General features: G+C 52.3%; 5 protein-coding genes across 5 annotated transcripts; 2 read left to right on the top strand and 3 right to left on the bottom strand.

The window, feature by feature from the left end:
• Positions 1-7,709: 7,709 nt before the first annotated feature.
• On the top strand, positions 7,710-11,052 carry SCP_0408190 (Protein shq1; the record flags this gene model as incomplete). The annotated part of the gene is made up of 7 exons (XM_027757547.1): positions 7,710-7,723; positions 9,401-9,423; positions 9,482-9,826; positions 9,882-10,119; positions 10,166-10,296; positions 10,359-10,812; positions 10,875-11,052. The coding sequence occupies 7 exons, from the start codon at positions 7,710-7,712 to the stop codon at positions 11,050-11,052; spliced, it is 1,383 nt and encodes a 460-aa protein (XP_027613348.1).
• A 3,358-nt stretch (positions 11,053-14,410) lies between these two features.
• Positions 14,411-16,504, bottom strand: SCP_0408200 (hypothetical protein; the record flags this gene model as incomplete). The annotated part of the gene is made up of 3 exons (XM_027757548.1): positions 14,411-16,005; positions 16,070-16,351; positions 16,402-16,504. The coding sequence occupies 3 exons, from the start codon at positions 16,502-16,504 to the stop codon at positions 14,411-14,413; spliced, it is 1,980 nt and encodes a 659-aa protein (XP_027613349.1).
• Positions 16,505-16,751: 247 nt separating this feature from the next.
• On the top strand, positions 16,752-18,816 carry SCP_0408210 (Uncharacterized protein; the record flags this gene model as incomplete). The annotated part of the gene is made up of 12 exons (XM_027757549.1): positions 16,752-16,793; positions 16,839-16,871; positions 16,924-17,014; positions 17,076-17,090; positions 17,148-17,317; positions 17,409-17,530; positions 17,582-17,745; positions 17,811-17,841; positions 17,935-17,960; positions 18,017-18,395; positions 18,472-18,514; positions 18,562-18,816. 12 exons carry the CDS (start codon positions 16,752-16,754, stop codon positions 18,814-18,816), a joined length of 1,371 nt encoding a protein of 456 aa, XP_027613350.1.
• Positions 18,817-18,913: 97 nt separating this feature from the next.
• SCP_0408220 (hypothetical protein) lies at positions 18,914-19,530 on the bottom strand (the record flags this gene model as incomplete). Its single annotated transcript, XM_027757550.1, has 2 exons — positions 18,914-19,382; positions 19,439-19,530. 2 exons carry the CDS (start codon positions 19,528-19,530, stop codon positions 18,914-18,916), a joined length of 561 nt encoding a protein of 186 aa, XP_027613351.1.
• Positions 19,531-21,428: 1,898 nt separating this feature from the next.
• On the bottom strand, positions 21,429-24,999 carry SCP_0408230 (Calcium-transporting ATPase 1; the record flags this gene model as incomplete). The annotated part of the gene is made up of 12 exons (XM_027757551.1): positions 21,429-21,470; positions 21,521-21,622; positions 21,675-21,926; positions 21,984-22,272; positions 22,327-22,354; positions 22,408-22,600; positions 22,653-23,456; positions 23,511-23,696; positions 23,753-24,214; positions 24,264-24,536; positions 24,584-24,822; positions 24,882-24,999. The coding sequence occupies 12 exons, from the start codon at positions 24,997-24,999 to the stop codon at positions 21,429-21,431; spliced, it is 2,988 nt and encodes a 995-aa protein (XP_027613352.1).
• Positions 25,000-25,739: the final 740 nt, after the last annotated feature.

A 25,739-nucleotide genomic window follows, 5' to 3' on the forward strand; every position in this document is an offset into this window, starting at 1 on the left:
CAAGCTGCCAAAAAGTTACCAACCTGGCTGTCCTTCTCTGGCAAAGTTTGTTAAACTTGGAGGACTGTCTGAAACTTGTAGAAGAGGACTTATAAAGTGCAGTGCTGCCATTCTATGAGTTCCTAGTATATGGCGAGCCATGGCTTTACATTCTGGTGATGGTGAGACTCAATTTGCCAAAAAGTTGCTGACCTGGCTCTCCTTCTCTGGCGAAGTTTGTTAAACTTGGAGGACTGTCTGAAACTTGTAGAAGAGGATTTATAAAGGGCAGTGCTGCCATTTTAGACTTCCTGGGTATATGGAGAGCCATGGCTTTGCATTCTGGTGATGGCGAGACTCAACTAGTAAAAAACTCGCCAACCTGGCTCTCCTTCTCTGGTGCAGTTTGTTAAACTTGGAGGACTGTCTGAAACTTGTAGCAGAGAATTTATAAAGTTAAATTCCATCATTTTATAAGTTCATAGTATATGGCGAGCCATGGCTTTACATCCTGGTAATGGTGTGACTCAACTAGTAAAAAACTCGCCAACCTAGCTCTCCTTCTTTGGTGAAGTTTGTTAAACTTGAAGGACTGTCTGATACTTGTAGTAGAGGATTTATAAAGTGAAGTGCCACCATTCTATGAGTTCCTGGTATATGGCGAGCCATGGCCTCATATTCTGGTGAAGATGAGACTCAACCAGTAAAAAACTCAGCAATTTGGCTCTCCTTCTCTGACAAAGTTCACAAAACTTGGAGCACTATCTGGAATTTATAGTAGTTGGTATATAAAGTAAAGCACCACCATTTCATGAGTTTCTGATAGACGTTGAGCCACGGCTTCACATCCTGATGATGGCTAGACTTAATCTGGTGATTCTCCACTAACCTGGTGGTCCTTCTCTGGTAAAGTTAATTCAACTTGAAGCACTGTCTGGAATTGATAACAGCTGTTATATAAAGTGAAGGGCCACCATGTTATGAGTTCCTGATTGATGGCCAGCCATGGTTTCACACATAAAAATGCTAAACGACTAGCTGCTTCTGTAATGAAGTCTGTATGCAATGGAGTATTATCTGAAACTTATGGCCAAAGTTATATACTGTGGAGTATGAACTGCAACTTGGAGTAGCAATATCATATTGTGACTTAACAGCTATTAATTCTCAATAACAATTAAGTGTAATTCTTTGGAGAGAGCTACACTTAAGTTTATGAAGTGTGTTTTGCTTTTCATATAACTAAATGCCAGACATTTGTTAGAAAATGACAGATGTATCTTTTTCAAGACAACATGTAGTCAACTGTAATGTTAAGTGATTGGCAAGCTTTACTGCTCAAAAAACAGCAAAGTTCACTTCTGAAGAGTTAGCAATATTTCACTCCGAGCTCTATGGACTTCTTATAAGCATGTCAAGAATCTATCTAGCTCTGATATAAGGTCTATGTAATCACCATCCTTTAATGTAGATAGAAAAATGTATTGAAGAAGAATCTCAAATATATAGAAGAAAACACATATAGGAGCCATTATGTTCATGTAGATGTGTGTGCACTCGAAGACTAAAAAGGAAAGTGTGATTCCTTGACCAGTTTAGCAAGTCACGTGAAGTTCATTAAAGGTAGACAATATTGAATTCTTCACATAACACTAAGTGATTACAATCAAAACTAACCACAACATCATATTTTGCATATAAAGTGTTGTACTTTATTACACATAGTATCATACAGAGAAATGGTAAGTTGTATGCTGAACTTCTCAAAGTGTTCACAGATCATTAGAATGGCTGTGTGTATCTTGCTAAACTTCAAAAAGTAATGCAAGGCTTCTAATTTAGAGCATACAACTGCTGTTGTAAGATTTAGTCACTCTTCCATATTATACATATATAAGATTATCACAGCCAGTTAGCATGCTAACTTGTGAGTGTATTTAGGATGATTAGATGTGGCTCAAAACTAACTATGAAGTCATACAGCACTGGCATTGAACAGTAATGCAACTGCTGCTCTAAGTTTTGAAAGGCTTAGATACTTCATTTTATAATAAATAGCAGATTGTCAGCATTGAATCTCAGTGCATCCACACTTTGCCAAAATGTACAAACACAGCCTGACATCAGCCAGAAGTCCATATAAAAGGACATCACAGTATATAGCTACTGCTACAACTTATAGTTAGTACTTTATATCATATGAAATTCATCAGTGTATGTCAAAAAAGAAGTATCAGATTGCCAGTTACATTTTCCCTGTAACTCACCATCTATAAGGAACTCACGAAATGCTGGCACCACTTGATATAACATTTACTTCAATTTTTAAACAGGGCTTTAAGTTAGACAACATTTATCAGAGAACAAGTGCCAGATTGGTCATTCTTTTCCTGGTTAAGTCTAAATATTATCAGGATATGAAGCTATAGCTCACCATTGATCAGGAACTCAAAAAGTAATGGCACTTCACATTATGAAATGTCTACTATAAATTTCAGACAGTGCTTCAAGTTTGACTAACTTCATCAGAGAAGAAGAGCCAGGTTAGCGATATGTTTATCGGTTGAGTCTAGCCATTATCAGAATATTAAGCCTTAGCTGACATCTACAAGAAACTCAAACAATGACGGTGCTTCACTTAATACCGCAGCTACTATCAATCCCAGACAGTCCTCCAAGTTTGACAAACTTTACTACAGAAGGAGAGTCAGACATCATTGTCATTTATGAAAGATAACATATACTGTTAATTAATAGACCTTTAAGATCAGCAGACTCCTTACTTAGCAGACCTCTTCCAGGATTATCTTATGAGCAAGCTTTTAAACTGGAGGATCATCTCAAGATAATCTTTGAGATAATTCTAAGGATTATCTGAGTCTAAAAGATATTTTTTTGAGTTGTCACCAGCCAGGATTGAACCCTCAACCTTGAGGGATGGTCACATGATCATGTGACACCAGACACTTTAGCCACTACACTATATGTCCTTGCAAGCTTACACTCATATATGATATATATAAGAGATTTTGTTAAAGGGACTTAGGCAAATTCTGTTTACATGGGCATAACTAAGTGGAACACAAGGCAAAGCTTTGTTTATAATAACATCTTTAGTACATACTTTATGATACAATCACATTGTTTTCTCATCTTTAACAAAAACACTGTGATTATCAATTTCAAGTTCAGAGAATGAATCTTTAACAGTATCCATAAGGTGAACAGTAGTTTAGAACATATGCAAAATTAAATATAGGTATTATAATATAAACAAGAGTATAGACTGTATGAAATGCCACAATGACATTCTTTGTCTTGAGTTTTACTTAGTTATGCTCATGTAGAAAGAATTTGCCCAAGTCCCTTTAACAAAATCTCTTATATATATCACATATGAGTGTAAGCTTGTAAGCACATATGGTGTAGTGGCTAAAGTGTCTGGTGTCACATGATCAGGTGACCATCCCTTAAGGTTGAGGGTTCAATTTTGGGTGGTGACAACTTAAAAAATATCTTTTAGACTCAAATAATCCTTTGGATCCTTAGGATTATCTCAAAGATTATCCTTTGCTAACTTAGGAGCCTGCTTATCCTCTCATGCTGTTAACTAGCACAATTTATTATCACCCATAACTGACATCACTGAGTCAGATTGCTGAGTTTTTTACTGGTTGAGTCTCATCTTCACCAGAATATGAGGCCATGGCTCGCCATATACCAGGAACTCATAGAATGGTGGCACTTCACTTTATAAATCCTCTACTACAAGTATCAGACAGTCCTTCAAGTTTAACAAACTTCACCAAAGAAGGAGAGCTAGGTTGGCGAGTTTTTTACTAGTTGAGTCACACCATTACCAGGATGTAAAGCCATGGCTCGCCATATACTACAAACTTATAAAATAATGGAATTTAACTTTATAAATTCTCTGCTACAAGTTTCAGACAGTCCTCCAAGTTTAACAAACTGCACCAGAGAAGGAGAGCCAGGTTGGCGAGTTTTTTACTAGTTAAGTCTCGCCATCACCAGAATGCAAAGCCATGGCTCTCCATATACCCAGGAAGTCTAAAATGGCAGCACTGCCCTTTATAAATCCTCTTCTACAAGTTTCAGACAGTCCTCCAAGTTTAACAAACTTCGCCAGAGAAGGAGAGCCAGGTCAGCAACTTTTTGGCAAATTGAGTCTCACCATCACCAGAATGTAAAGCCATGGCTCGTCATATACTAGAAACTTATAAAATGGTGGCATTGCACTTTATAAGTCGTCTTCTACAAATTTCAGACAGTTCTCCAAGTTTAATAAACTTCGCCAGAGAAGGGCAGCCAGGTTGGCGACTTTTTGGCAAATTGAGTCTCGCCATCACCAGGATGTAAAGCCATGGCTCGCCATATACTAGGAACTCATAAAATGATGGAATTTAACTTTATAAGTCCTCTTCCACAAGTTTCAGACAGTCCTCCAAGTTTAACAAACTTCACCAAAAAAGGAGAGCCAGGTTGGCGAGTTTTTTACTAGTTGAGTCACACCATCACCAGGATGTAAAGCCATGGCTCGCCATATGCTAGGAACTCATAAAATGATGGAATTTAACTTTATAAATCCTCTGCTACAAGTTTCAAACAGTCCTCCAAGTTTAACATACTTCACCAGAGAAGGACAGCCAGGTTGGCGACTTCTTGGCAGCTTGAGTCTCGCCATCACTAGAATGTAAAGCCATGGTTCACCATATATCAGAAACTCATAAAATGGTGGCACTGCACTCTATACGATGGCTACGATAAGTTTCAGGCAGGACTCCATATTGTAAAAACTCCACCAGAGATGTAGTGTCAGGTTAGCGATTAGGTGTCTTGCTGAGTCCAGGCACTGTCAGCATTATAATGGTGAATCAATCACTGACTAATAACACCATGTCGGTGAGCCCACTGCTCAGAGGTACCCCTATGGTGGTGAGCTCATCACTAAATAATAGCATTATGGTGATGGGCCCCACTGCCCAGAAGTACCCCTATAGCAGTGGGCCCACTGCTCAGAATAACACCCATTGCTCAGAACACTACCTATGGTGGTCGGCCGATGGCTGTATAATAGCCCCAGTGGCGGTGGACCCATCACTCAGAAATGTACCTATGGTGGTGGGTCCATCGCTCAGAACACTACCTACGGTGGTGGGCCGATGGCTGTATAATAGCCCTAGTGGCGATCAGCTGATCGCTCAAAAATACACCTATGGCAGTGGGTCAATCGCTCAGAACTATCACCATGGCGGTGGGCCCATGCCTATATAATAGTAGCACCATGGCGCTGGGCCGATCACTCAGAAATACTTCTATGGCGATGGGCCAATCGCTCCAGCATTCCCTTTCTCGCCATGAGCCGATCGTTTACAACTCCTTACACAGACCGATGGGCCGACGTCCGCTGGCTGTCCAGTTTATGATAATGTCAGGCTAAATGGGAGTCCAGTTCACAAACATGACTGAATGGGCTGACAGGCCAGGAAAAAATGCCTCTTTTCCATTTGTTTGGGGTCAGCAGTGAGACTTGTTGTGACCTGTGACACATGTCCAAAATCCGGCAGGCCATTGGCCTTGTGACCTGTGACCTGCCGGGTTGGTCAAAAATGTACAGTAGCTCCTCGTCCACCTTATTTTCCTCTCATTTCTATCTGTTGGAAAGTAGCGCCCATAAATTCTGGTAGCTCCAGAATTTTGGGAGCACTCAGGCAGACAAGCCGAGGGCATGATTATAAAGAAAGATAAGAAAGGAAATTTGATTATATAAAGTGGAGTGTCTAGAACTGTATATATACAGAAATCTATTTTAGGACACATAATCACGCGCCCTGACGCATCTTGACCCGCCATCACTACACGGCCAGAGCTTCAATTAGATTGGACTTAACTGTTCCAACCCCAAACTATATTTGATGGTGTGATTAAGCAAGGTTTCACTTGAAGAAAGCCTGAGTGTGAAAGGCCGAAAATAAGTCTAGTGCAATTCGGCAATGAGCCGGGGTTGAAGCTGGGATAGACTTAACTCGGGGCCCATCGCTCTCCAGGCATGTGACACACGTCTGACGGCATTGAGCGCGACACATCTAAGTCCTTTGAGGCTACAATACTCTGCATCTCCCTCTTCAAGATCGCAGCCTTTGCCACCTTTGCTGCTGAAAAGCTATCATTTGATGTCAGATCCTGACCCGGCCTGTATGTCTTTTTGTTGAGATTTACATTTGCTCTCCCATGACATGAGTACCAGACTGGGAACCTGGAGGCCGCAATTCTGCTGGTCAACCTGTATGGCACTGTAAGTTATGTAAGGATGGTCGGTTTGGCCTCCAGTGGCACATCTCGAAACATGAGAAAGCACTTAGCAGCTGCTGGACCCTCGAGCATGCCAATGGCCATGCAACCCAGTGAGGTGTGGATGGATCTCTGACCGGGTACCATGAATATCATCTACATTAAATCAAGTACAGGTAAAGCATACTCTACTAAAGCTCGAGATAGGTGTACTATACTGTACAGCAATTTTAAAGTGTCTGGCTCCGAAGTGCATGTTGTTGACGTTGTTATAGTCAGACATCAGTCGGATGCGTCTGATGGGCACGTAAGTGGTGATGGTAAATGAGAAGTATACAATCAACGACAACATACTGCACTAAATGTTCCTGGTAAACTACACGCGCTCGATATGCATCCCGTGGATTGTACACCGCTGTTTTCGGGCAAAAGAGTGGTAGGTCCCAGCGCCTGCAACTGTGATGAGTGCCTGAAAAGAGTTGAATTGTGTTTGTTCATTTAGTACGAAAACTCTCGAATAATGTGATGTACTTAGCGGTTGATTGCTCAGGTACGTTGTCATTAGAGTGAGATAGGGTGCTTGTGACATGAGAGATACGTGGACCGCTTGCCACCACCAAACTGCCGAATGTACATGTAGGACAAGCAAGCACCATCGCCCTTCACATCCAAGGATGGCCACAACCACCAAAAGAGAGAAACAAACATGACAATGCCTACAGACAAGCAGCTCCAGAGTTCAAAGGACATACAGAATAGTTCATTCATTGGACAAAAAGTAAAGTTCCAGCAAGCCATTCCAAATCTAAAGGACGCTGCAGCATAGGTCAATAATACACGTGACTCAAAGACAGAAGGCGGACCTCCTAAGATGAGGTAAGCAAAAGGCTCACCACGATGAACTCTTAACCGATTCTACTGGAATCGGAAAGTGTCACCTTATGTAAGCAGATTTTGGCTGAGAGAACCTAAAGCGGGCGGTTGAGCAACTGCTGTGCCTTTCACGCCTCGACCATGCTAAAATAGATTGCCTGCGAAGTTGGTATTGTATGAATATACCCTCAGAAAACCTGAAAATAAATTTGCATTGAGCAGAGGTTGCTTATAAGCATTCTCGTGTGGTTTTGAGACTTTGATGCCAACCAAAAGTTGCGTAAACTTGTGGGTGAGCGACGCTGCATTCGCACGTCATGTCCAGTTCCCTAGTCCCCCCACGTATATTCACAGCATCGATTTCTGTGAGAGCGACATGTGATAAGGCGGTAGTCATAGTAATAGTATACAAGAAAATCCCGTAGTCAAGCCATGTAAATTTACGGTGGCAATCACTGCAAGCGAATAGTGGGGAAGAAAATAAACGTAGGTAGCGCAGATTACAAGCAGTAGCACAGGCTCATATAAGATAGAGGCTATTTAGATAAATGATGAAACTTCCGTGCGTGGGACAACAGCTCTAATCTCCTGGGGCCCATCATACAGACGCGCTATAGTGACGAGTTCGAAACCTGTCCGCCACTTGGTCCAGCCCTTCTCGTATGAAGCCTTACCTTTAGCATTGACCCTTCAACAAGTGATGTTACATTCGACCAGGACGAGATCATTTTTGTGGATGTCCGTGGCATGCATCTGTCTCATAGTGTTCCTGGGGCTGAACTTGGTGTCGGCATCAAATACATCTTGGAAGGCTTCCACCTTAAAGCAATGAATAACAAATATTTGTTGAAAAGAAGAAATTCAACATACAGAAGCATACTCTCCACTCCCGGTGCTCTGGAAGCGTGATGCTTTCAAAACATCTGAAGTGTTTGAACTGATCTTGATGCTCACAATGGCCAAGGGTTCACCGCGAAGTTTGAACCAAGATGAGTCGACTTCTCCGACGAGCCACACAGTAGCTGGTTTATTGTCTATGATGAGGAGAGGATATAAATCCAAAGCTGCAAGTGTCGACATCAGCAAGGGAGAGAAGGAGGGAGGAAGTATCAGGCACACTCACATCTATGCAGCATACAGAATCTACGTGAAGAGTGAATGCAGCTGCGAGAAGATAGAGGATGGGTGCAGAGATGCAGACAATCACCCTTAGCCATCGGTCCTCCTCCAGTCTTTCATCGGAAATAAACTTTCAAGGAATGCCGGCCGACTTTGTGTTGCGGAAATCTTGAACAGGAAGCGGGAAACCCGAAGTGAATCGGGTGGCCTAAAGACGGAAAGTAAAAAAAGCGGATAACCATTCTAAGAGAAAATTACTATATGCGGCGCGGGTACAACTTTATGTCAGCAACCACCATACGTGCACAGACTGATAACCGATTCTTTAGGGAATCGGAATAGGCAGGTCGTGCATCCACCATGCTTACCAATCATAGTCTCTTCCCTGTACATTGCGAGGCTGAGCTGAGCTTGTTCACTCACAGTTGGACCCTCGGATGGTCCGGAAAAGGCATTATTCATACATGTGAACATTTTAGTTGCAACAGAATTTTGAGTTACTCCCTCCTTGTGAAGTGGCATCACTGAATAAGGACCTCTGCAACCTTCCTCAAAAATCTGTTGCAACGAAAATGCTCGCAATGACAAGTACTACAATTTTCTCCACCAAAGCGAAACGCACTTTTGAGCGAACGAAGCTGCACCAGCAAGGACCACTGTTGCAGCCAGAATATGCTGAGGCGCCCAGACGAGCGCTTACCAAATTTGGCGGAGGATTGCCGGTCCCCACGAGTCTTCATGATTGAGCCTCAGGTTAGGCCGAGGGCTCGATAGACTGAGGTCCGCCACTCTGTTTACCAACACGGGCTCGTTTCTATTCAACACGGGCTCAACGCCGCGCGGTGGACTTAGGTCTAATAGTGTGACCTGGCCGTGTACCTTCCTATTTGGCGATTTCTAACACTATCCATCACCACCAGGTTGCTCGACACATCTGACTGCTGGTTTTTGCTCATTGAGGGTGTCTTCCTTTTTTCTAACTCCTGGAGCACCCTGGGACAAGTAGGCCAAAAGTTGCCCAATCTCTATTGGCCAAAGAATACGTACAAAAAATAACTTGTCACGACTATAATCACTCCGCATTTCTCCTGCAGTCAAAATGATACCAGCGTAATTGTAGCCATCTACTGCCCCTCCGTTCGAGTATGTCTCTCTCTATTTGCCGATTTTTGTCTCCAAATTAGCAGCACCGCTCCGGAAGTAGGCCTCCGACGTCGAGATCAACGTCGACGAGACGTTGTTCACATCAACCCGTACTTTCTGCGACTCAACTTCATCCATGCACTGGTGGACGACGAACGGGCGTCCGCGTCCTACGACCCCAGTTCGGGGTATTTGATTGTTGCGCTGACCAAGGCGGTCAAAGGGCAGGAGTTCAAGGACTTGGATCTCCTGACGAAGCTCCTCACACCTCGTCCGCCTGGGCATCCTCCAGAACAGTCTGTGATTGAAGTCCTGAGCTCCGAGGATGCCCCCGTCACCGAAGACGACGTGTTATCGGCGCGGACGCAAAGTCTGACCCTCGAGCACGATGAGTTTCTCCAAGGTCAGAATAACGATCAATGATCCCCATTTCCTGCATATCTGACTTCCTGCTCCAGCGGCGCAGAATGACTGGCAGATCCCTCAGGACCTGCCCGAGGCCCTACCTCCACTACAGATGAGCGCCACCCACCGGTATGGCTTCCTAGACATGCATTCGGGATATTTTCGGCATGTCGCGCACACTGAAAACGAGGTGAACGAACTCGGTAGAGACGCTGAGACGTGCCCGCCTGACGAGCGCCGTCGAAAGCGTCTCGAACACGAGGAAGAGAAATGGGACGAGGAATATTACATGTGAGATTGCGGGTTCCGTCAAAGCGCTCGTACTGACGTCACGTAGGGCAGATTTTGTCGAAGATGAGTATATTCAAGAGTTGATCGCGTGGCGAAACCCGCATGTAACCGCGACCGACGAGTTCAAATATACGGAGGAAGAGAACCTCACTATGCTGCGTCTCCCTCGCAGAGAATGTCTGTGCACACCATACACTATTTCGTGGTACCGGAGAACTCACCTTGACTTTATGGCACAGATCTGGCAACCCCCAGCCAAGCACATAACCTCTACCTCACACTGCTCAGTCTACTGTTCTCACATGCGTACGACACGCGTACGACACAGCACGACCCGACCCCAGAGAGCGCCTGGACGATCAGCAGTCTCACGCCCGCATTCTCAGTGCTCGATCCTCCGCCGTATTCGCCAACGCCGCCACCACTCTCGCAATCATCTTCGTTTGACGCGTCGGAGCTCGCCGCCGTCTTCACAGCATCGTACCGGCGTGCTCTCGCCTTCCCGCTCCATCGCTCGTTCGCGCTCGCGGAGGCGTGCCGCGCCGACGTTGCGGCGCGGCTCACGAAGGGCAAGCGGGCCGTCACCCGCTGCCTCCTGGAGATGAAGCACATACTGGACCATCACGACGTGTACTACGTCTACAGCAAGATATGGGTGGACGATTTCTGCGTGTGGACAGCGGCGTATGCGAGGTTTGTCTTGCTTTTTGTTGTAGCATTTGCGGGTAGAAGAGGCTCACACCTGGTCGTGCTAGCGACGACGTTCTGCACCAACTGTCGAGAGACGTTGCGCGCCTGAAGATGGAGAAGAGCATGATCGGCTGGGACCTCGACGAGCTGGAGGCTTTGACTCGCGAGGCGGCAGAGAGAGAGCCCGACAGCGACGACGAGTCTGAAGACGAGATCGACCGCATGCTCCCGGCCCCGCTCTAGCGAACTGTTGCGGGTCACACCTCGTGGTTGAAAAAATTACACCTTGGTGGCGGAATGGAAATGACGCTGCCCGAATTCGCAGCCTCGGTGTCTTCAAGTACGTATCATAAAGCTGCCTGGAGACCGGACTGTTTCGGATCCTTTGAACGGCCGAATATTCGCATCCTGCGTTTAAAATTTAAAGGAACCCGCGGAGAGCTGTACGTAGGCATCCCAGTACGTGAAATGGAATGAGGTGGCAAAGACCAGCTCGCTATGTCGTATCACCATGAACCAAGATCGCGGTTAAAAAAAGATCGCAGCCCAGCACCACTGTCCTGTATACTCACCATGGCGTTGTGCGCACGCAAACATTCTCCATCATCAATCTTTCGTTGCGGAACAATCACCGCAAACCGCAAACGTTCATAGGTTGGTCATTGGTGGGACATTGGTGGGACAACCATCCTCCGGGCGGGTGATGCTGGGAGAATGCACACTTTTCAGCTGTCTGGTGACCTGTCAAGTCCAGTGGATGCTGCATCAAGCCAACGGAGGGGGACATTCAGTCCCAGCATCTAGTGTCCAGAGCAGCGCTGAGTCGTATGCAGGACTCGGAATCCGCGGCTGCAGTAACTCCTCTGACAACGTGTATGCACGTCGTATGGGTGGCCTTGGTATGAGACCACCGCGGCTGGGCATGCGCGTCCGCGCGCCACTCTAGCCACCGACCTGCCAAATATCTGACAGGCATGCAGCCTTCGCCACTGCCATCAGCATCGCAGCAAAGTGGTGAGTCTGTCAGACGTGTGCGAGTGAGCGTGAACACACGTGCCCGGACGTGGCTCTCTCCCGCGTCCTGAAGTAAGTTATGATGTATCAGACGCGCCGCATCTGGTATGCGTCTTTAGGCGCCCTAGAAGAGACCTGTGAATGGGGGAGCTTCGAAGCTTCGAAGCAGCCTTCGCGGCCTTATTGGGAACAAGGGGCAGGCAAGCAATACAGGGAGTGCTGACAGATGAGAAGCTGCCGGCGGGATACCTGACCAACCGGTATTGATGATCGCCTCATTCAGTACATGCATACCACACGCTCTGCAGCAGTTGGACACATGAAGCGAACTCGAGGAGACGCGCGTGCTGGATTCGAAGACGAACATGTACACGGACGCACGGGGGGGTCATAAATGCGGATGCTCGAGCGCTCAAGTGCTCACAGGAGGGATTGTGCAGGATATGAACATCCGGACGGCGTGCTGCGCTCGGACTCGGACATCGTCCGGGCGAAGCAGAAGGCTGGAGAATTACAAGAGCCCTGCAGAGAAGTATTTTGAATCTGCCACACTTCTGCACACGGAACAAGACACACCGATTTGAAACTGTGGAGGCACACGAGTCCTCTCAGGGTGGATGAGAAGCTTTATATAAAGCGTACGGTCTGCGGATCTGGAGTGGGTCTGTAAGCATGGGACGGAGGTGAGAGAGCGTGCAGTCAGCAGTTCCCAGCAAGTACTGCAACCTCGCCGGTGCTAATTCACCGCTCGCCTTGTTCGTGTTAACATTTTTTTGCGGGAGAGTCGTGCACGCAGACGATGAATTCGGAGGAGCTCCCCCGGCGAGAATCCGACTCCAGAAAATAAGTACTGCCATGCACCGCGAGCGCGTGGGCCCTATATAGCGTTCTGGAAGGCGCGTCCCGGCTGGGCTGACGTCGAGGACGGGTGCACGAGGTGGAGAAGCTGCGAAGATGCATATAACCGTGCTTCGAGATGAAATTACTCAAAGATCAGCCATGAACTAGATGCAGAACGCTGACTCTCTCAATAGCCAACACAACCTTCATCCTAAACGAGACGCTTTGGATCTCGGCCACAGACCGTTCTCGAGAGCGTGAGGAGGCGCATGTATCCGGACGAAAAGATGAATACCGTGACAGCCATGAGCGCCTGAACGAGAGCCCCAAGTTTCGCATATATGTTGTATGCATGCCAGGTGTTCGAGAGAGGGTGACGCGATCGACGACGGATGCATCCATGGGAGCGACGAAGATGTCCTTACGCCAGAGACGCGAAGTCGCTGTGACATGTTTGACGCGTCGGGACGCGACAGTCACGTCACGCTTCCAATCCGTGAAATCCTCGTCTACCAGCTAAAAATCCAGCAGCCCGCGAGGAGTTGCAAGGTCTCTCCCAACAACGCGGGCAACCGTTGTCACGAAGACCCCCCGCCGGTCTTTGCTGCGATCTGATCCACCAGGTGCAAGTCCGAGTCGCGTGGCCGTGACAGCGGCCCGCATTCGTCTGTCTCGGCGAAACCGAAGTGAAACGGTCCATCGCTCGGGGATAGCACAAGTTTAATCATGCAACGCACCCGTAGCACGACACCTACACCAACGCCAGAAGACTCGGGCACACGCGACGCGCGTACAGTACTTTCGCCTGATTTCGACACAGGTTGCCGAACGATCTGGTGCGGAGCTGGTCATCCCCCTATCGTCTCCCCCGAAGAGTTCTACATACAACTCCAACCCCGACTAGTTCGTCACGCACCGCAGCCCCCTCCCACTCCGCATCTCGCCAAGGGCCAAGCCAGCCCCAACGCCCGTCCACCACCACGACAGCACGCCGGGAAGCTCCCCCGAATTCCGAATTCCAAGTTCCGATTTCCGAATCTGAACCACCCGCAATACAATACAATACACTACAATACACTCATCCGCATCCGGCGAATCAACGCAAGTCAACGCAGCGATGCTTGGCAAGAAGCACGTAACGCCGTCACGCGTACGTGCCGGCCAAGTCAACGAAAATTCTCATTCAATTGGCGTCCATGCACAAGCACGAACCCGCCAAGCGCCACGCGCTCAGCGTCGTAATAATGCGGAACGGCGCCGGCGTGCGGTGCACGGAGACGTGCGGTAGCAGTCCGATATGAATAAGTAAACAGCGGCGCACGCGCGGCTCGTGTCAATGGGTAAGTGCGGTATGCGGTATGCGATGCAGATGCAGATGCGAATGGGGCGGGGAGGGTAGGGGGAACGATTATATGTACGGATTACGCGGGTGTACGGTATGTGCGTGTAGGTATCGTAGGACGGCGTGATGCGATGCGACGAGACTGGACGAGTACGTAGATGTGGGTGTGGGTGCGGGTGCGGAGGTGCGGATGCAAGAGCAGCTGCAGTCGAGCTGCGAGCAAAAAATGACGACAACACGCGCGCGGGCGGGCGTGCAAGAAAACACGGGGCGACAGCGACGACCTAGTGCACCCAGCCGCGCAAAGAACACGGACGGAAGCGAAAGCGAAAGCAAAACGAAAAGCGGAGAACGGACCCACGCAGAGCGAGCGCAGACAACCCCCAGCTCAAATCCCACCGCTCCCTACCCGGTCTGCGCGAGCTGCTTCCTGCGGCCGAGCCCCCACAGGCCCCGCATCCCCGCGCTGCTCCGCCGCGACTGCAGCTCGATCCGCTTCAGCTCCTCCTCCCACGCCCGTACATGGTCCAGCTCCACCGCCTTCCCCCCCAGCTCGCGCGACGACCCGCTCTCGCGCTTGCGCGCCCGCGTCTCCCGGCTGCGGTCACGCGCGAACAGCATCGACTCCCCCAGCCCGCTCTCCTTCGGCCGCCGCGCCGCCGCGCCCACCTCCGCGCTCGCGTCCGGACTCGAGTTCAGCCCCACCTCCGCGCGCGCCGCATACGGGAAATTCGACTTGTCCCGCGGGCCCGCAGACGTGTGCGGCCGGCGCGGCGTCTTCAGCTTGCGCGTGCCCGTCGGCGGCTTCGCGCTCCCGCTCGCGGCGGACATGGCGGACCCCCAGACGTTCGACGAGTACATGTCCTTGCGCGCGCTCGAGACGCTGCTGCGCCCGGTGGGCGGCTCGCTCCTGTGATGGTGGTGCGCGTGCGCCTGCTCCGCGTCGAATTTCTCGCGTGCGGCCGAGGCGGGGAGCGAGCGCGTGTGCGCATACCCATGCGGCGCCGCCGCAGACGCGTCCGCGTCGCGCTCGCGCCGTCTCCAGGGCGACTTGGACTTGGAGCGCTGGGCAGCCTCGCGCTGCTCGTTGTACTTTGCGAGCGCGAGCTCGCGCTCGGCCTCGTTCGTCGCCGTGACCGCGAGCTCGCGCTCCTCGAGCTCGAGCGCCTCGACGCCTGCGGCGGACGCGATGACGACCTTGGTCTTGATGAAGAAGCGCACGGACGCAAAGTCGCTGTGGAGCGTCTCGCCGAGCGCCCAGCGGCTGAGGCTGCGGGGGGCGGGCCACTGCAGCGTGATCGTGCTGGACCACACGCCGGAGGAGTCGCACGCGAAACTGGCGTCCTCGGCGGACGCGACGGTGGCGGTCAGTGTGCGCCGGGGGAGGTCAACCGGGGTGGTGGCATATGGGGAAGTGAATCGGGTGTCGGGGATGGAGAGCGTGGGCGGGTAGGACGACGGGGTCGGGGAGAGAAACCGGGAGGTAGAGGTGGTGTTGTCGTCGAGCGGCGAGGTGCTGGAGGACGGGGAAGGAGGGACGTCGTGTACGGATCGCGGAGAGTCGCTGGAATAGGGGGATAGCAGAGGGCTGCCGGTGGTGGGCGTGAAGCTGTTATCGGTCAAGTAATCGGGGGTGGAGGGTGCGCTGGACGAGGTGGAGGATATCGACGTCGAAGAATCGTAGGCGGGGGTGCTGTGGAGGTCGATGCGGCGCTCGATCACGAGGGTAGCACTGCGTACGGAAACGCCCGGGTCTAACGGCTGGAGGAAGAGAGAGGAGAAGATAATGTCATGGGGACCTACGGGGACGGTGGGGGTGGAGATGTTGTAGCGGACGACGGGTGCGCGGGGCTTGGTGGTCTGGAGGCAGAGCGCGTGGGTGACGGGTGGGGGACACAGCGCGGGGAGAGGAAGGGCGAGGTTGTCGTACCGAATAAGAGGGAGATCGTAGTAGCGGAGGAGACGGGAACCGACGCCGGGCATGGGAAGGTGTTCGAGGGCTAGAGGAGAAAATATGATGATGAGAGAGGGGTGATAGATGGGGAGGAAGCGCCAAAGACTGACCGGCCTCTAATCGCCAGAAGGTGCGGTAGTCGTGAAAGTTGGCGGTGCTGAAGCCATGGATGCGTTTGGGGAGGGTGAGCTTGAAGGGAAAGTCGAGGACGCCGACGTCGGCCCAGTCTGCGGAGTCGGGCTTTGACCAGAGGGTTTCGGTGTGGTCGACTACGAGTTTTGTGTGCACGGTGGAGCGGAAGCGACCGACGCGGGACTCGTAGCAACGGATGGAGATGGTGAGGGTCTTTGCGGGGATCGTCTTCCCGTCCTCGTCGAGAGAGGTGCGGACGGCTGGAGAAGGTGAGCGGAGGAGAGGAGGTCGGGGAGAGAGTACTACTCACTGCCTTCGACGCTGACCGGGGTGAGGCCGAGGTAGCCGTGGTAGGGGAAGGAGCGGGAGGACGCGCTGTTGCCCTTGAGGGGGGCGAGGAGGAGGTGGACCATGGCCCGGTGCGGGGGAGAGGGAAAGAGCGTGGACGGGGCTGATGGGAGACGGATCCATTTGTATGTCGAGAAGCTCTCATCCGAGAAGAGCTCTTCCTTCTTCGCCGCTAACACATCTCTCCATCCTCCGTCACTCCACGTCACACGCGTCACACGTCTTCTGTGCTTCGATTCCCACGCGCGTCGATTCCGTCCCCGACCCTATTTGGCACTATTACCCGACTCCGCGGCCCCGACTCCGACCGCCATGCCCAACAGGACCGCACTCGTCTCCGCCCTTCTCCTCCTCGTGCGTCTCTCTCCGTTCTACCTGTCGCCCGCTCACCTCCCTCAGGGATCCCTCACCGCTCTCGCAGGAAAATGGCAGGCATGCGTCTCTCCGTGTGTTCCGTATCCGCACACTCACTCGCATGCGCAAGGACATGCTCTGCGTCGCCAACTGCAGCGACCCAAACATCGCCCACCACGAGCTCTACCGGCAGCCCGTCTGGCAAACGCTGCAGATGTTCTGTATGTTTCCTCATGCAATGATCACCGCCCACGCGCCATTGACTGTCACCGTCCGTGCCAGTCGGAGAGATGCTCTGCAAGTCCTCGCCCTTCCTAATATTCCTCCTATCTTCCTAATCCGCCTTCCCCCCAGGCTTCCTGCCCTTCGCGTACGTGTGCTGCACCACCAGACGCCCGCGCAGCCCTCCCTCCGGAGAAGCCTCGCCAGCCGCCCGTGGTGGAGCCCAGAGCACACCGCCTCTGCATGGCTGCCATTTCCTTCTTCTCTGGCTTCCAGCCGCCTGTGACCTTTCTGGAACGACCGTACGCTCTCTCTTCCCCGCTTCTCTTCGTTCCCCCCCGCTCACTCGCCCTTCCCTTCCCCGGCGTGCCCGACCATCTCCCCACGCCATAGCTCATGTACGTCGGCCTCCTCTACACGCCCGTCTCCGTCTACCAGATGTCCCGCGCCGCCCTCGTCCTCTTCGTCGCCGTCTTCTCCGTCCTCTTCCTCCACCGCAAGCTCGCTCCGTATCAGTACGTCGTCCCGAACACGCGTGCGCGCTTATTTGACACCCTTCTTCCCAGATGGGTAGCGCTTGTCACCGTTATGGCGGGTGTTGCCTTGGTCGGCCTCTGTAGTGCCATCCAACAGCCCGTGCTCGCCGCGTCCCCTCCCATGCGCCCTCAATCCCCCGCCGTCCCCCTCGAGCACAAGGACACTGCGCTCGGGATCACCCACTCGCTTCTCGGTCCGCCCACGCTTTCTCCCGCTCGCTTCTCTCCGCGCCCCGCTGACCCATCCCCGTCCACACAGGCGTCTTCTTCATCCTCGGCGCGCAGGTCTTGTAAGTGCCCACCCACGCCTTCTCTCTTTCCGCGTGCTCCTCGTCTTCCGGCCCGTGCTGACTCCTCCCTCCTGTGGGTCCCCGTGTGTGCAGCACCGCGGCCCAGTTCGTAATCGAGGGTACAATCCTTTCCTCCCCCATTTTTTCCGTGCTCCTCGCACTCATGCCCCCACAGAGAAGCTCCTCAGCCGCTACGCCGCCCCCGGCCTCGCCGTCGTCGCCTTCGAGGGCCTCTTCGGCTTCACCACCGTGCTCCTCCTCACGCCGCTGCTCGCCTCGTACGCCGCCGCGGCGCCAGAGCTCGACCTCGCGCTCGGCTGGCGGCAGCTCACCCAGACGCGCGCCGTGCTGCTCTCGGGCGCGCTCACCGCGTGCGCGATGGCGCTCGTCAACTGGTGCGGCATCAGCGTCACGCGCTACGTCGGCGCGACCGCGCGCAGCCTCGCGGACACGGCGCGCACGCTCGTCATCTGGCTCGTCAGCCTCGCGCTCGGCTGGGAGGCGTTCGTCTGGCCCGTCTCGCTCCTCCAGCTCGCGGGGTTCGCGCTGCTCGTGTGAGTCCCCCCTTTGCTTGTGTGTTGGTGTGGTGTGGTGGTGGTTGCGAGCGCGAGGCTCACGCGCGCGGTGCAGGTACGGGACTGTAAGCCGCTTTTTCCTCGTGCGCTCGGTGGTGGTGAGTGGACGATGATGGTTGACTGCCCCCTCCCGGGGCGCGCACAGGCCCTCTTTTACGACTTTGTACCCCCGCCGGCCTTCCTTCGCCCGCCGCACGCGCACTCCCCGAAGATAGCACTGGCGACGCTCGCACGCCACGTGCACGCGGACGAGGACGAGAGCGCCGCACCGCTCCTCGCCGAGCCTGAGCCCGAGGACGCGGAGGCGGAACCGACGCACGTCCCCGTCGACCGCGGGGAGAGCGGGTTTGAGGCGCCGTTGCACGGGCGTGCGCACGAGTACGGGGACGCTTCGGTGTAAGATTTAGATGCTCCCAACCGCCGCTTGCGCTCCGGGTGTATGTACGATAAAGTAGATGCGGCGATCTTGTGTATTGGTGTCTCGAGCTTCGTGGCTTCTAGCGCGTCGCGGGGCTTGGCGCGAGGCTGGAGATGGAGAAGTAGCCGCCCCCGGCTCGCTTGAACTTTGGTATAGTCTTCTGTGCGTCTTCTGGATCGGATTTTGGAGGCAGGTGCGGGTCTCTAGTACGCGTGCCCATCTGGCGCCGAGCGTGCAGTGCCACCCAACCAGCGCTAGTGTTGTATGCGTGCAGCGTTATAATAACCCGCTCCGTGCAGAAAGAGCCTCCACCCGGCATGTGTGGGGGGCCACTATGGCAGCCAGCCTGTCGGTCGCGCGGCGCGTCGGGACCGGCGATCCACCCTCGGCTACGGCGCGCGATGGTGTGCTCGTGCGGGGAATGCTGGGGAATGTCTCGGGTGGGGCACTTTGCCGGCGAGTGCGCGGTGCTCGTCGTGATCCGCCCGAGGGTTCTGCGCACGCGGGGTGAGCACTGAGTACTGAGTGCTGAGTGCTGGTACTGCATACTATATTGAATACGGAATATCAGGGACCGCACGGGACAGCAGCGAGCCTCGCGTACATGGTCTCGTCGGAGACGAGCCGCGCAGAGAGGGAATGGACGTGCGCGCGCGCGCGATCGGCGGCATCGGCCGGGTGTTCAAGCGCGTGCATTAATATTACGGGCGATCGCTGAGATGCGCGATTGATCAAGCGGTGAAACCCACTTGCGCGCGCGTGCGCGTGTTCGGGTCGAAAGTTCCACACCACACCGCACCGCAGAAATTGCTGCTAGCGAAAGCAGAGGGCATGAAGGCCGGGGACGATGCGTACAGCCGCCGCGGGGCGATGAGCGAAATGGAATCCGCCAGCGGAAGGATGCTGCTGTATATGGCTATCCACGCTCCTTTTACGGGTGGCGTACGTAATAGAGGCGAGAGGCGAGTGTCACGCATCTGTCACGCTCCGTAGCCGGTTAAGTTTGCGGTGAATTGTATGGCCGCCAAGCGGTCTGCCGCGCGACGATGATGCATGACGACGCGCTCGGATTTTCGACTGCACACGACCGCGATAAGACTAGCGGACGACTCGATCCACGATACGACGCTCTCTATTGCGATGACCGACGGCGGGAGCGGGCGCGAATCTTTGAGGCGACCACCCGATCGCGACGTCGCGCATTCGGAACTCTGGAAAGAGCAGGTGAGCACTAGCGTCGTAGATCGCAACGCAACGTGATGCGCACGGGTGGGCACCTAGTCATACCCGCTGTTGCTCTGGACGGGGCTCCTTGGCCAAAAGGCGGTCAACTCAAAAGGTGGCTGGGCTTTCCGCAGACGCCTGTTCGGAGCCTGAGCGCCTTTCAGGATTGGTCCTTCATGCATGCGCACGAGCTTCGAGAAGGCGGTCCGTGCTGGAGGATGTGCGTTCAGATTTCGACCACCCCCCGGCCCAATGAGGCGCGACCCGTTTGTCATCTGGCCATCCTTCTTCACGCGGCAGAAGACGAGTCCAATCCCACAGATCTCCGCGCCCAACGTAGGAACGCGACGCGAAGACGGTTTCCACCATCTTATCAGTCAATTCACCAGCGTCGAATAGCTGTGCATCCTATTTATTAGCGTTGGTACAGCGCCGGCTGCTCGTGCGGACTGAATACAGCGGAGCAAGATCCAACGCGACCAATGCGTGGTGCCGTACGAGCGCTCACAGTGCTTGGCAACAGTCGCGCCGTGCTTCCAAATACATGCCTGCTCTGCTCCGAGGTGCTGCATCACGGCCATTCGTCGGACCAGCGGCCAAGAACATGTTATGCCCGTCGCCTAGAATTTGGTTAGTAAGTTTTCCTGCGGTCTGACAGATGCATGAGACTCCGCACTCACGATGGACGACAGCCAGGATCAGTTGACTGCGATCCAAAGTCGATGTTAACGTTCTTGCTGTGTCGCCGGGGCCAGATCCGGGTATACTCTGCAAGTTGAGCGTTGATCCAAAGCCTGAGCACTGTAATCGCACACCCCAGAGGAGGAAAGTATTTCAGCTAGGACACAGATTGTGCGATGCGACTCACATTCTCCTCCACGTTCCAAGTCTGATGACTGGATGACGGCAGGACATGCACATGTAGTAGAGTAACGCCCTCACCGATTAGACTCTTTTTGAATGGAGTCCCGGACACACGTTCCGACATACCGAGTACAGCCTCAGCTTTACAGGCTTCGAATGCTTGGATTATTAGCTCAGGTGATGAACGACTGACTGATTCGGGAGACCTACCAAGTTACGCATGTCGCAGCCTTTCAGTACCCCACCCGGCCGCCGGACCGCCGCATCCAGAGAACAGCTCAGAGAAAGTATCACGTACTCAAATTCCAACAGATCCAGAAGACCACCAAGCTCCTCTCACAGGCAAAGTTCGAGTTGAGAAAATATGTCCGTTCTTGTGCGCGGCAGTGGGCGTTTGTTCACAGAAGCAATGCATTACGGAGCCGGAAGAAGAGATGCGTACACACTACCTCATGATCATTCGCGATCGTGGCAAGTCTACAGTGTCTTCGACGTATATATGTACTCTAGTTGGTCTTGATTTTTGATGGGGGGGCAATAAATGTTGCCTGCGCGCGAAGGTCAGCAGTGCTCCGGCTTCACGAGATCTTCGGCTTACGGATATGAACTTCAAGACCTCGTCGATGGCAATAACAGGAGCGCTGAAATACAATACGGCTTTCCACTCGATCCAGTTGAGAGGAGTGATAGCGAAGAGTTGCTGTTAAAAAGTCGTGAGTCACGCATTTACACACTGCTGGTGAGAGACTCACCGTGAAGAAAGGAATGTACAGGATCGCAATGTGGAGAAGCATGCTCAGCGCAATCGCGCCGACCAAGAACGGGTTCTTCCACACTGGAAGCGCGAGCAGGCTCTCGTTCTCAGACAGCGAGTTCATGGCGTTGAGCATCTCCACCGTTACTAGGATCGAGAGACTCATCGTCGTCGCACGGTGCGCCATGACATTGGTGAACATTTCGCATCCAATTTCGGGGAATAGTGCAGTGCACTTGTGGAAATGTGTCTGGCATCGGCGCCGCTTAGTCAAACACAACAGCCATCTGACAAGCAGAATACATACCAGCTGGTAGAAGGTAATCTCCGGTCCGCCGGCGTAATACATGAACCACCAGGCGTAACCCGCCACCGTCGCACAGCCCACATAGACGCCGATGATCATATAACGAGTGAACAGCCAGCCACCGACAAGGGGTTCACGGTTGTTTCGTGGTGGCACGCGCATTATGCTGTGGTCCGCAGGGTTGAAACCAAGGGCTGTCGCCGGGAGACTGTCTGTGACAAGGTTGACCCATAGAAGTTGCACCGGGATCAGTGCTTCCGGCATACCCAGAAGAACAGTCAAGAAAATGCTAAGATTATCCTCTTAGCACCAGTCATTTCAAAGTGAATCAAGGCATACCAACCTGACGACTTCGCCAATATTCGACGAGACTGTGATCCGCGAGGTGAGTACGGAGGTGAAGCGCAGAATGCTTGTCACATACTAAGGTATCGGATGAATTGCTTTGTGTTGTTGTATATCAACCTGCCTTCCTCCACCGCCTGCTCGATGGTTGCAAAGTTCGAATCCGCAAGCACCATGTCGGCAGCGAGCTTCGCGACGTCGGTACCACTGCCCATGGCAACGCCAATGTCTGCCTTCTTGAGAGCAGGTGCATCATTTACACCGTCTCCGGTCTGTAGATGAACAGATGAGCAGAAGTGTGTACAGATTGAAATCCTCACAAACCATCGCGACAACAAGACCCTGGCTCTGGAGCAGATCCACGAGTTGACTCTTGTGCGACGGCTCTGTGCGGCTGAACAGGCTAGCCCTCATGACTGCTGCCAACTTCTCCTCCTGACTGAGTTCGTCCAGTTCCCGACCAGTATAACTCTTGCCCGTCAAATCCTCGTCCTCGCCGAAGACACCGATCTGTCTGCAGATAGTCTCTGCAGTGCGCTTGTTGTCACCGGTAATGCAGATGACACGGATTCCTGCAGCCTGACAATTTGCAACCGCGAGCTTCACTTCGGGACGGGGAGGATCGAGCATTCCTACAAGGGATACGAAGATGAGGTCCTTCTCAAACCGTGCGTAGTCTTGTGGATCCTCGGTCCGATAACACGCATTGTCGAGAACTTGTTGGGGAGCGTATGCCAGTGCAAGGGTGCGAAGACCTTGGGAACCGTAGACTGCCGTTTGTTCAAGGATCGTCGATCGCAGTTTCGCATTTAGAGGCACCGTGGTGTTGTCGATAAGAACTGCATTGCATCGCTCCAGGATACTTTCCGGAGCACCCTTGGCATACAGAACACCGCTGCCGTTCTTGGACGCCAGCACGGACATCATCTTCCGGTCTCGGGAGAACTCGAATGTCATCAGTTTGGGGATGGTGCGTTCGTAGTACTCATTCACAACACTTGCACGGACAGCGGGTGCAAGGTCTGGGAGCGACTTCGCTACTTCAGGGTCAGGACATGGGAGCTTCTCCGCAAGGACCTTCAGAGCTGCTTCGGTGGGTTCGCCGACGTTTGCATATATGTCCTTATCCTACAGTAAACTGTTAGCGATGCGCATGAACAGCAAATGTAGTAAGAGACCCACCGCATGATACACGATCTTGGCATCATTGCAGATAGCACTGATCTCGGCCAAACGTTGCAGAGGCTCTGAACGAGGTTCAGCAGAGGCATCTTTGCCACCAGCAGACTCGACCGACCCATAAGGCGCGAATGTAGTGCCTTCAACCGTGTACTCCTTGAGCGCACCCGTGGAATCGATGACGAAGAACTAAGGGTATCGTTAGAACGCGAAGTAGTACTGCAACAAAAGAAATGTCGACTAACATGCGAGACACTCATCTGGTTCGTCGTCAAGGTACCGGTCTTGTCCGAACATATCACATTCGTACAACCCAAGGTCTCGACGCTAGGTAGGTTCCGCACAATAGCGTTCTTCTGGGCCATCTTCTTCGTACCCAGCGCCAAACAGGCGGTGATGACGGCAGCCAAACCTTCTGGGATTGCAGCCACGGCCAATGCTACGGCGATCTTGAAGTAATAGATCGCACCCTTGAGTGCACCTCCATGCGCGGGATCCCAGAAGTGGCGATAGTTGACGAGCCAGACCAGAATACAGATGACAGATATCACCTTGGCTAGCATGTCACCGAAGTCGTCTAGTTTACGCTTGAGAGGAGTCTTCTCGCTTATTTGAGACGTGATGGACTTGTGGATATCACCTATCGCTGTGTGTTGTCCGGTGAAAACGACGATAGCCCTCCCCTTTCCATTGACCACTGTGGTACCCTGAAATTTGTTAGTACTTGACGTAGAATTGATCAAGTCGGAAACCCACAGCAAAAAGTATATTCGTCATGTCTTGTTTCACGGCCTTGAGATCGGGCACAACAATAGGGCTCTTGTTAACACTGATACTTTCACCGGTCAATATAGCCTGGTCTATGCGGAAACTTGTGGATGAAACGGAGAGCAACCTGCAGTCAGCAGGGATCTTGTCTCCGACAGAAATGGTGATGATATCTCCAGGGACAAGTTCCGACGCGTGTATTCGGCAAACTTGACCATTACGGTATACTGTAGCTTCATCGGGAGAGTACTCTTTGAGCGCCTGCAGCGTGGTTAGTATTTTGAAGGTCAAGAAGAAGAGATGCGCACATCTATGGCTTTCTCTGCATTCGTTTCCTGGATCACACCCACAGTTGCATTGGCCACAAGAATCAGCAGAATGACTACAGGTTCTACAAATGCACCGACGAAAGAAACACCCTCAGAATTATCGATTAAAGCAAGAACGAAAGATATAAACGCCGAAGCAAGTAGAATGAGTACGAGTTGATCCTTGAACTGCTCCAGAATAAGCTCCCACAGTGGAGTAGGCGGGTCCTCCGGAAGTTCTGACCACGATGGTAATATGAGCAGCGTGCACGGTTACTCTCAAGACTAGCTCACCCACCGTTCTTCCCGTACAGCTCAGCGTGCTTAGCAGCGAGGTCCGAGGTCAATCCACGACTGGGATCCACGGAGAAATGCTGCAGAATCTCGTCGCCAGTTTTCGTCCAGGGGGCGTCCATGTCTACAGCCTGGGACTCAAGTACACTGAGAAGTCCTCAAACTCGTGGTATAGATTCAAGAGCCTAAGCAGCACGCCTGCCTACGTGTCATAAAATCTCCTTCGACGACGTGGCAAAGTGCCTGGCGTTTCCAAATAAAGCAGCTAAACTTGCTTAGTCAGCACATGAGACGTGGGACATTTGGAGCACGTGCCATCGTCAAGAACGTGCCGAAGCTACTACTAGTACTAGTTAGTAGCTAGTAGCCGGAAGTTACAAGGTAGGTAGGCACGCTAGATGAAATGGATTGACGTCCGCAGTACCCGTCGAACTCTGAACACGTCCTGGAAAAGCAGATAAAATAACCTCGCTGAAGTTTGGAGACCCAGCCTCCAGGAATGACGCTCCGGTTCTTCGGAAGGTGGTTACAGTTTAACCCTGGCTATTAACTGGGGATAAACTGGGAGAAGAACCCGAGGCCGAAATTTGTCAGTGAATTACTGCTCGTATAGGTATACTGTGAATGTTTTCGGACAGGTTTCCGACCGCGATTCTGGTAGGCAGGCATCATAATTTGCCCCGAGTCTAGAGAAGGTTGGGCCTGACCATTCGAAGTTCGAAGCCTTGTTAGCGTCGATGTCTTACAGCTGGGAACCTTCCCAGACTTCGTCGCTCACTCGTAGATGCGCTTGGATAATGTTAATGACTGTTAGAAACAGTCAATAACTACCCTCTTTGATGGTACCTAGGTTATTACCTGG

This window comes from Sparassis crispa (assembly GCF_003851025.1).
Source record: "Sparassis crispa DNA, contig_000003F, whole genome shotgun sequence".
NCBI classification, from domain to species: Eukaryota; Fungi; Basidiomycota; class Agaricomycetes; order Polyporales; family Sparassidaceae; genus Sparassis; species Sparassis crispa.